The following is a 12,960-nucleotide window of genomic DNA, read 5'->3' as shown; positions in this document are numbered from 1 at the left end:
TTCTTTTTGAGATATATCAAACAATTTTTCCTACAGCTGAATGCTTCAGTCTTCTAATACATGTCAAGATTTTTTTGAAGTGCTCTTTTTTGTCTTGACAAGCTGCTGTTCTCTCATTCCGTTTTTACAAGAGTGGTTCAGATGCATGTGCTGTTCTTTCACCTCCCAGACTTCTTGTACATCACTGGGAGATTTGAGCTAAGAGCACATAGGTATTGTGCGACAACCTCTGGTTTATCACTGTGATCATGAAATGTGTATGTGCTGAAGTAAGGAAATTCAGGCAGTTACTGAACCATGGAGGCAAGACAAATAACTTCTATGTTAATGATGAACCCTTCATGCCTACAGCTCTTATCTTTCCCCTCCATACACAACTAGATAAACATAATTTGTGATTTCTAGTGTGTGTGTAATTTTAAATACTGTTTGAGTTCCTGATTTACAGTTGGATCCAAAAGAGGCTGTGAATAGACTTGCCACATGAAAGTAGTGCTTTGCTTAGGTGCTGACTGATTCTGGACTTGCCAAAAATGAATCTGAGGTATAAAGTTTTGTACTGTGTGTCTCCCCAAAATTGCCCTCTTCAACAGCTGAATACCTAGTGATGCCAAAATTGCACTGAGATTCTTTTTTTGTCAAAGTATATTGGATGTACATTTTGTGTATAGATTTGTGTGTATAAATATAACCAATTCTGTGGAAAAATATGAACTCTCTTCCAAAATCATTCTGGATGATGTATTTGTTTTTTTCAAGGAAGACAGACAAACTCAAACTGGTTTAAGATAGAGGCTGTAATGAGTTAATGAATTTGATGATACAGCTGCCTGATCTAAAAATGAAGGAAATACTGGACTGAAAGGGTCCTTAAAATGCCCTTTCATGCATGGATCAAAAAAATTGTTCCTAGGTGCTCATAGAGGACTTCTATCTCTCCCCACCCCCTTTCCCACCTTTATTTTTACTTCTAGCTGCCAGTAGACTCCCCTTAGAAATTTCTGTGGATGTCAGCATGTTTCTCTCTCTGAAGTGAGGGAGCGTTGACAGTTCTCAAATCCTACACAAGGGAAGTGAGCAGGGAGGGGGCCTAGGAAGTTGTCTGGTGCAGTTTCTATGGGTGGAGGAGGTGCTGGCATTAATTTGGCTTGTTCCCAACTTTTACCCTTTTGCTGAGTCAGTAAGAAAAAGCATCTTGCAGCAAGGAAGTGCAGTAAGCCTTCTCACTGTTGAAGTAAGAAGAATGAAACAAATCTTTAAAAAATATTGCTCTAGACTTCTCTAGCTGACTGAAAATAGATGCAGAAAAAAGTTGTTTTGAAAGATATTTCTTTTTCCCCAAAAGCCCTGGTGACAGGTCCTCTGCCCTGGCAGCTCTGCCATAAATGCACACACAAACTTACACACTGAAGTTAAAACCAATTTTTTTTATAGCTGTAGAAATAGGGCATGGCTGTTTGATGTTGGAAAAGCCTCAAAAAAAAATAAATAATCTATACTCCTATTAAATTTATGGTGAAAATTCTGTGTTCTAATCATTTTTTGTTGTTTTATAAATGTACTTGGTGTGTTTAATTTCAAAGAGTTGAAGAAAGTTGCTAATAAAGAATGTAATTGTTGTAATTTTCTTGAGCTCTCCTAAATCTCACCCACCACCCACAAAAAAAATGTGGGAAAAACCTTATATTTTCGAAGTAGACATTTTCAAATCTTGCAATGAAGCAGCTAGAGTTAAGGAGGTCTAAACCATGGAATCATAGGGATTGGAAGGGACTTCTGAAGGTCATCAAATCCAACCCCCCTGCTGCAGCAGGAACACCCAGGGCAGATCACACAGGAGCGCATCCAGATGGGTCTTTTAAGTCTCCAGAGAAGGAGACTCCACAACATCCCTGGGCAGCCTGTCCCAGTGCTCCATCACCCCCACAGTGAAGAAGTTTTTCCTCATGTTGAAGTGGAACTTCCTGTGTTGTAACTTGGTGCTGTTTCCCCTCATCCTGTCACAGGGCACCACTGAAAAGAGACTGGCCCATTCTTGACACCCACCCTTCAGATATTTATAGACATTAGTCAGGTCCCCTCTCAGTCTTCTTTTCTCAAGACTAAACAGCCCCAGGTCTCTTAGCCTCTCCTCGTATGACAGATATTCTAGTCACTAATCATCCTCATAGCTCTCTGTTGGACTTTCTCAAGTAAATCCCTGTTCCTCTTGAACTGAGGAGCCCAGAACTGGGCACAACAGTCCAGATGTGGTCTTACAAGGTCAGAGTAGAGGGCGGGGAGAACCTCCCTTGACCTGCTAGACACACTGTTCTTAATGCATCCCAGGCTACTATTGGCTCTCTTGGCCACAAGGGCACATTAGTGTCCATCGGATAACTTGTTATCCACCAGGACTGCAAGGTCCTTCTCCATGGGGCTGCTTTCTAGCAGGTCAACCCCTAATCTGTGTTGGTAGATGATGTTTTTCTTTTCAGTTTTTCTTTTTCTGTAGGTTACCTTTTCACTGTGTCTTGCACAATGCATTGTTAACTTGCTCACAAAAAAACCCAAACCAAACCTCAAAAAAACCAACAGAATGGTGGCTGTTCTGAACCTGGGGTTTCATAACATGGTTCCTGCATGAATAGCAGATTAATTTTTTATATTGGCAGGATCTGGGGCTACCAGTGTAAACTAAACCTTTTACTGAGTGTCTTGGATCCTCTTGGAAACAGGGAGTCTGTGGCTTGGGGACAGTGAAGGGGGTAGGCTAAAGCTCATCTAATTGTGAAGTAAAAAGCTTTTTAAAAACAAAAATACCCCAAAAAACAACCTGTACTTAGGAATGAAAAAGTTCTGCCCGTGTACATTTTCAAGTAATAGTTTAGCAAGAAGAAAAAAATAGCTGTTACGTTTTTATATCACAACCAAAAAGGAGTTTGTGTGGCTTTTTGCAGGAGAAGGGAAATCCAGAGTCAGCTGTTTGTTGCCACAACATTTGGGGTACATGTGATTATGATCTTGAAGAATTCTAAGATGTCAGACTGATGTGTAGAGCTTGTTTCATTCTTCGTACAGCCATACAGTCCCCTCTTTACTGAGGCCTGCTCTGTGAAGTGTTTCAGGATTTTTTCTGACAATAAATATCCTGATGTAATTCTAATGACACAGTTTTTCTCATACAAACACTGTACAGACTCTGCTCTGCCATGAAAACAGCCTGGTTCCCTCTTTCCTTAAAATACAGTTATTGAAACTAACTTTACAACATGTAATTGTGTTCAAATCAGGATTTTCTTTTCCTCCAAAAGACTTTCCAATGATTTGGTAGCTTGCAATGTGGCTAGTTGTCGAGTTCTCTAGGTTTATCCATATGCCTATGGCTTGTGTGGGCATTTTAATGATTGCTTTTAGTGTAAACCCTTTGCTTTCCACAGCTTACAGTTGATTGTTCTAGGATTAATCCTTTACAACAGTGATTTGGCTTTTTAGCTCCTTCCGTCAAGCTAAAGGTTACACTGGATGAGAGCACTGAGAGTACTGATGCCTGCATTAGTTGCTATAGAACACAATTATCATATGTGTGTCTATACATCTCTATACACATGCTGTGCTGTCTGCCTCTGTGAGAGCTCAGAACACACCTCCTGGGCTGGCTGGAGATGGCCTTTCACTACAGCAAGTTATGCACTTTTCCCAGAGGCAGAACAGGTTTTCAGCCAAATTCCAGAGCTAGGACATGGTCTTTCCATCTGGAGATTTATCAGTGGGGTTAATAGGCTGCCAAATCATAAAAGGGATATTTTTTTTTCCTCCCTCCCATGGTTACAAATTGGTAGCTACATCAGGGTCTATTAAAAAAATATTGAGATTCACAATAGTAATTGAAAATTTGGGTACTGGCTGTTCACCAGACATTCTCTAGAGCACAATAGTATCCTGAACATCTAAGTGTTTACAAACAAAAGGATAAAGTTTTAATCCCCTTGTCATAACACAAGCTTTATGGGATACATGCACCACTTGAATGTGGTCAAGACTAAGCAGATTATTGTACTGAGACTTAACAATACAGAAAATTTAGCTCCAACTAGAAAACACCCCAAACCCACAGAGCTGCTGTTCTGCCCTAGTTTTTGCTTCTTGCTTTTTAGGCCTTTTTTTTTCAGCTCAGTGAGTGAGCTGGCAAAAATTAGTTGTGTCAGTAGAAACTAAGTAACTACCAGCTATGCTTGGAATGCCTTGGAGCACTGGAGGAATTTTCCAAGTAACAGTGATTACTTTCGTTCCTTTTAGCTACACAAGTGTAGGCTTTGAATTCTGTATGCTCTTTAACATTTTCTTTGACTTATTTGGGGATTTTGTTTTGAAGAGACTGTTTCTGTTAGCAAAAAATCTTTCGCTCAAATAGGGCAGCACCCAGCTTTTCACCCAAAGAGCTCAGTATTGTTATGGAGGTAAAATTGAGACTCTGCAAGAATAAGTATTAATTGGAGGATATCATCAAGACATCAGAGTCTAGTAGGACTTACCATTTTGATACTGGTTGGTCTACGTGTAAAAATTGGGGAAGAATATTTATAAACTGTTAAACCCAATTTTATCTTTTGAAATATTCAGGGAAATGTATTTCTCAGTATCCTAGGATAAAGAATCCTGAAGTGATCAAACTTGATTTAGTTGACTTTTTCTCTCATTTTATACCTAGCTGCAGCAAAATATGTTGAAAGTTGTATTTGTCTGGTATGTGGAAAGAGAGGAAACAGCTTCTCAGTGAATTCTATTTATTATCAGTTGTCACACTGCTGTCTTTCAGTTATGTCTGTGCTAGTACACTAATGAAATAATTTTATTTCACCATTGGTTGTCTTTCTTTTATGCCAGGGAAGAAATTTTGCAGCTGAATTTTAACAGTAAAACTCTGAACATTGTAGTGTCTTTTCTGACTAACTGCTGGCTCTTCAAAAAGCCTCATTCTGAATCATTTATTCTGATAACAAAAAATAATAATAATAAAAAATGTTACCAGTTAAAGGATCTGTTTCAGAAAGATGACTGGGCTCCTAAATATCCAAAACCCCAAGATTTTGATGTATTATTTTTTTTGTTCCTATATCCTTCTCTGGTGTGCCTGAAGTTGGCTGCCTAGAGACTTGCTGGTGCTAGAGCTCTTCAGTAATTCCTAAAAACCTTATCAGCTTCTCCACACTAGGAAGCTCCTGTAATACATTGGAGAATGTATTTGCTTCTTCATGGAGGAAGTTAAACTTGAAAATCATAAGCCCTGTTATTTCAAAGGCTGCAGAGTAGTGGTTTGTTAAATCCTGCCTCCTGTTTCAGGCAGGTATTTAATGCCAAGACAGCAAGTGACGCACGGACCCTTTTGGTACGTGGTCCATCTGCGCCCAGTATTTACCCTCCAAGATTATAGCCAGGGGTCAAACTCAACAGTCTTGTTTCAGTCTGCTTTCAGTCCATGAAAGCAGTTACCTTTTAACCCACTGGTCTTCAAACACAGCCTACATTTGCTTAGTAGAGCTCTGTGCTAAGTGTTCTGTAAATGTGGTATTTGATATTTCTGAGGTGTTCCCGAGCATCCTTACCCTGCTGTGTTGGGTGTTACTTTTTTCCCCAGAGGTCTGAGTGGTAAAGCTCATGGCAGGTGACTTAGAAGGAGGAAGGGAAAACACTCTACTGAAGCCACAAGAGAAACTGGGCATTATAGTTCAAAGTTTTTCATACAGGTGCTATTTAGGACATATGTACCTGGGGAAAGGAAGGAAAGACACTGGGGATAACTAATTCTGCCCAGTGTAGCGTTAGTTATTTAGTTCCAGGGAATAGCTGAAGTATTATGTGTTTGTGTCAGAACCCAGCAGGGTTACTGTGCTTCTTCTATCTGCAACAGGTTATTAATAAAATCATAGAATCTCAGAATGGCTGAAGTTGGAACGGACCTCTGGAGGTCATCAAACACTTGTCCTTTAGTTGCCATGTTACAGTTTCTTTCCTTTGGCTCGATACCAAGACCAGGTCTGGGCCTGCTTGTCCTGTTATGTTGATATTCCCATCTGCACTGAGCAAGAGTGAAGTGTAGTTACAGCATCTCTCCTCCAGATTTGCTTGGAAATTTGGAGTGGGCATTATGTAGATGAGTGTCCTAGCAGGGTCTGTGAAGGTGGGCTATGACTGGTTTACCTGATAATACCTTTAAGAAGCATCAGAAGCACAGTGGATAGGACTACATCTGTACAAACTTTAAAAAAAGAAACATGCTAGGAAGAGGAGCTGTTCTTGCATCCAAAGGATAAGTTACTGTGATACAGGATGCTAACTTCATTTTTAATAAAATGTGTGAATACAGATTGATGTAAGGCAAACTAACCCAGATGGGATCATAAAGATGTTTTCTTACAGAGTGATTGCTCAGAGTCACCAACAGCTTTCTGCTGTTAAGCCCCAAGTAGTTTTTCCTCATCAGTATGTTTTTCTAGTTGCATATTTAGCTACTGTCTGGAGTTTATGCTGAGCAGTTCCCACTGAAGGGCATAAAATAACAATAATTACATTGGAATCTGATATGTTTGTTTTTGCAATGATTATGGAAGATTGAAAGTGGAAAGCAACAAAAAATTCTGGGGATTTACTGGGACTTCCCTAATTCACAGTCACTGTTATATTTGTTCCTTTTCCCCTTTTCTTTTTAACCTTCAAATTCTTATTATATTTTGCTTTTCTAGAAGCTTCTGAAAATGGTTAAATGTTTTATTTCCCTAAATCCAGCATAGCCTTGTGCCACTGAGCAGTATCTGCCAAATTTATGGTTTGGATGTTGTGGTGGTCACTGTTGGTATAGGAAATGTTCTTTTTAAAAAAAAACAGAAAGGAAAAAAACCCAACACAACAAAGCCTGGCTTGTCAGATCATGTCCTATGGCCTCTCTACCTCTCTCCCCTGCTTCCTGACTTGACACCTCCCACCTTTTTTCTCCCGTTTGCCCCATTTGCCCATTTCTGATTTAAGCAAGAAGCAGGATGTGCTGTGACTGATTTAGAGCACGTGCTGGTTTGCCAGCTGGCTGCTATCTGTGAACTGCTGGGTCAGCCAGACAGAAGAGATAAGGGCTGTGCTCTGCTTGCCTCTTCCCAGGAGTGTTTCACCTCCACTTACTTGCTGTGGTGTTTCAAAATCTCTTGAATACTTGAGTTCATTATACCGTCCCTCTCCTTTTTAACTTCAAAGATCAGAGTAAAAACTGATCTGAGATATTACTAAAATAGTACTAATAGCTACAGCTGAATGGACTAGTGTATTGTGCTTGATTGTATAATTTAATCATTGGAGATTATGTTCTTTTTAAAAAAAAACCAACACACATAATCAGTAGTGGTCTTGGGCATGTATTGATGGTCTCAGCCGGGAATTACTCCAGTATTATTTGGCATTTAAATTGTGCATAAAATCTGTGAAAACACTAGCATTTTTATATGAAAGCAAATGTCACTTGGTCAATAAGCTTATACCATGGTAGAGCTGACTTTAAAATAAGTGATTTCTTAGAACTATGTGTCTTCATTCACACTTGAAACAGTATGTATATTCACTTGGCTGCAGCTAATAAAACAGTAGTAATCATAGGCAATTGTTTTAGCGTATTCTCTTTCTCCTTTTTTAATGTTAGAAACTGTAGATATATTGAATCCACCAATGAACCCTTGTGTTCGACATTGAGACAGAAAAAGATAAAAGAGGGGAACTGGCAAAATAAAGTCCTGTCAGTCTGGATTCAAATGAAAATATGTAGCTGAAATCATTGTACTGACATCCTTCTGTAGCTAAAAGATAAGATTTCCCTTGATGTCCTGGACCTTTCAGCTGCATTTGAGAGAGATGTGACTTACAGGCTGTCAGCCAAGGAGCGATAAGCAAGTCCTGCCTGCACCTCTGAAATGGCAGCATCCTTGGGGAAAACTGCTGGATAACCTTTGGGTGGGTGCTTTGTAAGTCCTGCAATGATCATTTCTCTGTGTGCTCCTTTTCAGTCTCCATACTGCAGACACTGGTTTGGACATGGGTTTTCATGGGAGCAGTTTGCAGGTGACACCACTGTATGTGATCTTTTCTGCTTTAGAGCTACTTGTGGTTTGTTGCTATTGTTTGCTATTACAGGTTGTCAATACTGAGATCCTCAGGGTTTTTTTCTAATGCCAGCCTTAACCACAGGAAATGTTCTTTGCCTATGTTGCTGTCATGGGTATTTTGTTGTGGGAGATGATCCCCTGCTCTAGAAGTGATGCTGTTGCTTGTTGTTTACCTTTTCATCACCTCTGGGGTGGACTGTAGCTCTGTGGAAAAAGACCTGGGAGTCCTGGTGGACAATAGGATGACCAGGAGCCAGCAATGTGCCCTAGTGGCCAAGAAGACCAGTGGCATCCTGGGGTGCATCAAGAAGAGTGTGTCCAGCAGGTCAAGGGAGGCTGTCCTCCCCATCTCTTCTGCCCTGATAAGGCCACATCTGGAATACTGTGTCCAGTTCTGGGCTCCCCAGCTCAAGGACAGAGAACTGCTGGAGACAGTACAGGAAATGGCTACAAAGATGACTAGGGGACTAGAACAACCTCTCTTATTAGGAAAGGCTGAGGTACTTGGGCCTTTTTAGTCTGGAAAAGACTAAGGGGGAATCTTATCAATGTTTATAAATACTTAAAGGGTGGGTGTCAGGAGGAAGGGGCCAGTCTTTTTTTGGTGGGTGCTCAGTGACAGGACGAGAGGTAACGGGCACAAACTTGAACATAGGAAGTTCTGTCTAAACATGAGGAGGAACTTCTCTTTGAGGGTAGCAGAGCACTGGAACAGGCTGCCCAGAGCAGTTGTGCAGTTTCCATCTCTGGAGATATTCAGAACCCAGCTGGACACCATCCTGTGCGACCCTCTATAGGAGGACCTGTTCTGGCGAGGAAGTGGGACTAGAGGATCTCCAGAGGTTCCTTCCGACCCCCACCATTCTGTGACTATAGCAGTGCACCATACTTGGGCATGGAACCTTCTCTAAACACCCAGCACTTCCAGTGCTTGTAGCTACGCAGACTGCCATGGGTGCTGGATCCCCATTTCTATTCCTTTGCCATTGGATTTTGCATCAGGCTGAAAATCTTTTCCTGGGTTTCTGGGCCCAGCTATCACAGCATGTAGCTGCAGCATCAATGGGTTCATGTGTGCCCAGTACAATGTGCGTAATACAGGATGCATTCTTAAAGCTTTCTTTAGGGAAACATTTGTCCAACTTATTTTCTTGGTCTAAATTACGCAGAACAAGCTCCAGCTCTAGATATCTGTGCTGTATCCTAAACACTGTACACTGGGTTTCTTAGATGTAGGGCTTCTGTTTGGTCATGTTTGGATTAAGTGGGGCTGTGAGATGTGGGTTTGTGTATTAGTGCAGCTCTTCAGAAAATGAGATGCTTAAGACCTTTAGTCTGAACTAAGCTTGATGAGTCACACAGCCTAGCATAATCCATCCTCTTAAAATTGTATATGTCATCTGAGATTATATCCTTGCTGCTGTTTTAATCCAAATACTCAATAATACATCCTGTATTGAGGGTTGTAAACATCAGCTGTATTGTTGCAATATATGAAAATGGTTGGGGAATGTAACAGCTCATTGAACTATGAACAACATCACATGTCTGGGTGCTAAACTCAAACTTGGAATCCAGGCTTGCTATCTTCTGTTTTACAATGAGGGTGATCTTCCTGTTGGGCTTGGTAGAGTTAGGTTAACGGTTGGTAGAGTTAGGATATGGTTGCTCTCAATGACTTTAAAGGTTTTTTCTAACCATCATGATTCTGTGATGCTTGTGAGAATAGGAATAAACAGGAGCACCCCTAAAAGCCACACAGCAGTTTCCAGTGAAGTCCTTCAGCAAAATGCTCCACTAGCATTTCAGTGAGCCAAGAAAATGCTCTTGTCTCTCTTAGAGTAATCCCAACAGGCTCTCTGGTGTCTTCTGTGCCTGGATCAAATACCCTGGTGAAGGGGATTCCCTCCATGTGCCTTCATATCTACAACCCACCCAAAAGCAACACAGTCGAGAGCCTGCACCAGGCATGCTGTCAAGGACTCTGGGAGAGCTTTTATTCTATCTCAGGCAGATGGCAGGGGCAAAGTGGTCCTGTTGTTACTGCTTGCTTGAATGACCCTGTGACATGGCTGTCAAGAGGTAACCTTGACTTAAATAATGATCCTGTGTAGGGGGTCTTAGTGACTTCTGCTATCCAAAGTCACCATCATTGCTGTTATGTCAAGCAGATGTGCACATTAGATCCCAGCCTGAGTAAAAATAGATTATGGACCTGCTTAATAAATAATTATTTTTGAGAGATAATGCTGAAAAATTCCAATTTTTAAAGTTGCTTCTCAGCCCATACGAGCAGCAAGAGCTCTTGAGAGTAATCTTTTGTGGCTCCAATGTCTGTCTTCTGCTCTGTTCAAAAGAAATCAGCAATACTTGTCACAAAACTTTACTTGTTGTTGCTGTCAAGAGCTTCCTAATCTCGTTTGGAAGGTCCAGGAAAAGGGAAATACTGATTCTTCATTGTTATGTGTCTGCTGCATTTCTCCAGTCTTCTGGATGTGGGGAGGCTGCATAACCTGCTGTCAGGGCATTGGCTGATGCTGTGCTGTTATTTTAAAATTCACTCTAGTAATTTTGTGATTGTTGTTTAAAAAAACCACAAACCAACACCATAAAAATCAACAACAACAACAAAAACACCACAAAAAAACACCCAACCCAAGAAACTAATGCATGTAACAGATTAAAGGAATTGCTGTTCTCTGCTCATATTTTTAAGGAAACAAATGTTTCCTCTGCTGTCCCAGCAACTGTGAGAGAACTGAGTTGGGCAAGTCCAGCTGGACTCTGAAATTTCCTCTTGAATAACTCTCCTGAAGTTCCTGTTCAAGGGGTTTTGGAAATTTTTACATTGCTTGAGTACTTTGTTTTTAAGAGGCAGGAATACCCACAAAACTAGAGAGAGAGGGAGATGTCACAAGAAAAAGAAACTGGCAGAGAATAAGGAGGAGGGGATGGTGGCAGCATGAAGAAAATAGTGGGTTTGCATTTAAAATCTTATTCAGAGCAGCATCTCAAACCTTATTCTTGAGAAGACACACATACTGGTTCATAAAATGACTTCAGATCCGTAAGGAAAGGGAGATCCAAGGAGAGAAAATAACTTTTAAAATACAGCATTGCAATGATGAGGTATTAATGACAGAGTAATTAAAGTAAAATTACTACAACTAACAGTCTTTGTTCTTCTTTTGTCTTCCTTTTTCTTACCCTGACCCTGTACCAAATCCTTTCTGCTCCTGATGCTTGGGGAACAGTAGGACCCAACCAAAGGTAAGGGCTTTTATTGCATGTTAAATCAGTGTGTGAAAAACTGTCATATTGCTTAGTCAGTCTTGAGTTATTCAAATATTAAAAGCATTTTGAAAAACAGCTTTGTGGTTGATCAGCTGTTGAGTAAGAAACTCAAAGCATCTCCTTGCTGCAGAAGAGCACTGCACAGCCCATGCCAAAAAATGAGTCACAGGAACAAATGAGAACACACATACTCAGCATTACAGGCTGTGAATGGAAGACTTCTTGTTATTCGTGGGGTTTTAAAAGCATTTTCTGGTATTGGTGTTAAAGCAAACTCATTTTCTTGTTATGATTGACAATCCTGTGACTCTGTATTTGGAAAGCAGCTACCTATCTCTGTCCAGGCTTCACCTATATTGATGTGATCATATAGCCAAAGCTGTTTTATTAAATGCTCTGAAGATGGGGGATATTATAACATGCTTAATTGCATACTACATTCAAAGAACAAAAGCCCCTTAATTTTAAATAAATAGGCTGCTGTTTCCTCTATTAGAGGATGTAAAATAACCACTTTTATCTCTTGATGCTGGGACGTGAATGAAAAAAACTATTTTTTAAGGTAAGCTATTTAAATTTCAAAGATTTTGCTATAGTGAGCATCTTCATAAATGCAGATAGTATGCTTGGATGTACTGGTAGTATGGTTTTCAACTCTTGCATAATTTTAAAATATTTTTAGTTAGTATAAATAGTCGAGGAAGATTTGCTTTATTGCTCTGTGAGTCCTTAAATGATTTTTCAGATTCTACTATATGATCTATTAGGAAGTGCTATAATTGAGATAATTCACTACAAACTCAGTAATTTTTTAGGGTTTTCTTATTAATAATACAGATCTGATGCAACATATTTTGTTCTTACAGTCTTTACTAGCAAAGTAATGTTGAGTTTGATCACCTATGCAGATGCTAGTTCAAGGTTAGGGCCTTTATCATACAGACAACAGACTTCACTAAATGGAACTTGGAAATGTGGTAACAGATACAATGAAATTTTCAGAAATAATGGAATGAGGGTTCATAAGGTTGATGGGAGATGCTGACATGCTGTGCTTGTTCTGCCTGCGTGATTTGAAGTGACGCAAACATCAGCTACGGAGCAATACAGAACATCTGAAGGGGAAAGAACAGCCTCTGTTAAGCTTAGGGGAGAAATAAATAGCTGAAAAATAACACAATACTTCCCTTTTCTTATCTCATAAGAATAATTTTTTCCTGTGTGAATGCGGGTCAGATATAACCCTGAATTATTTTTTTCTTCCATATCCAGGGCAGTTGCTTTTGCAAATGCCTGTTTTTGAGCCTGAGGTCCCAAAATATGCACCATCTTAATGGAGATCAGTTTTCATGATGAAAGGTGCTTGTGGACATTTGAATGGATTTACCTCAATATTGAAGCTTTTCTATTTAAAAAGTTCATAGTGCTACTCTTCTCATAATAAAACTTACTTGCTCTCTATTGTTCTTTACAAGTATTAGACTTTGGTGACGACAGGTTCTGTTTGTCAGCAGTATATAAATACATATTCCTCTTGTAGGGA

The 12,960-nt window shown here is 40.0% G+C and overlaps 1 protein-coding gene across 1 annotated transcript in view; it reads left to right on the top strand.

The window, feature by feature from the left end:
• The window catches only part of KIF13B (kinesin family member 13B), a 141,091-nt gene that overhangs the window by 52,914 nt on the left and 75,217 nt on the right, over positions 1–12,960 (top strand). The window contains 1 exon segment of the mRNA XM_010002230.1: positions 11,381–11,393. Coding sequence (XP_010000532.1) covers positions 11,381–11,393 — 13 coding nt within the window.

The sequence above is a fragment of the Chaetura pelagica genome, unplaced genomic scaffold (genome assembly GCF_000747805.2).
Source record: "Chaetura pelagica isolate M959 unplaced genomic scaffold, ChaPel_1.0 scaffold107, whole genome shotgun sequence".
NCBI lineage: Eukaryota > Metazoa > Chordata > Aves > Apodiformes > Apodidae > Chaetura > Chaetura pelagica.
This window is presented reverse-complemented; position numbering and strand designations above follow the sequence as displayed.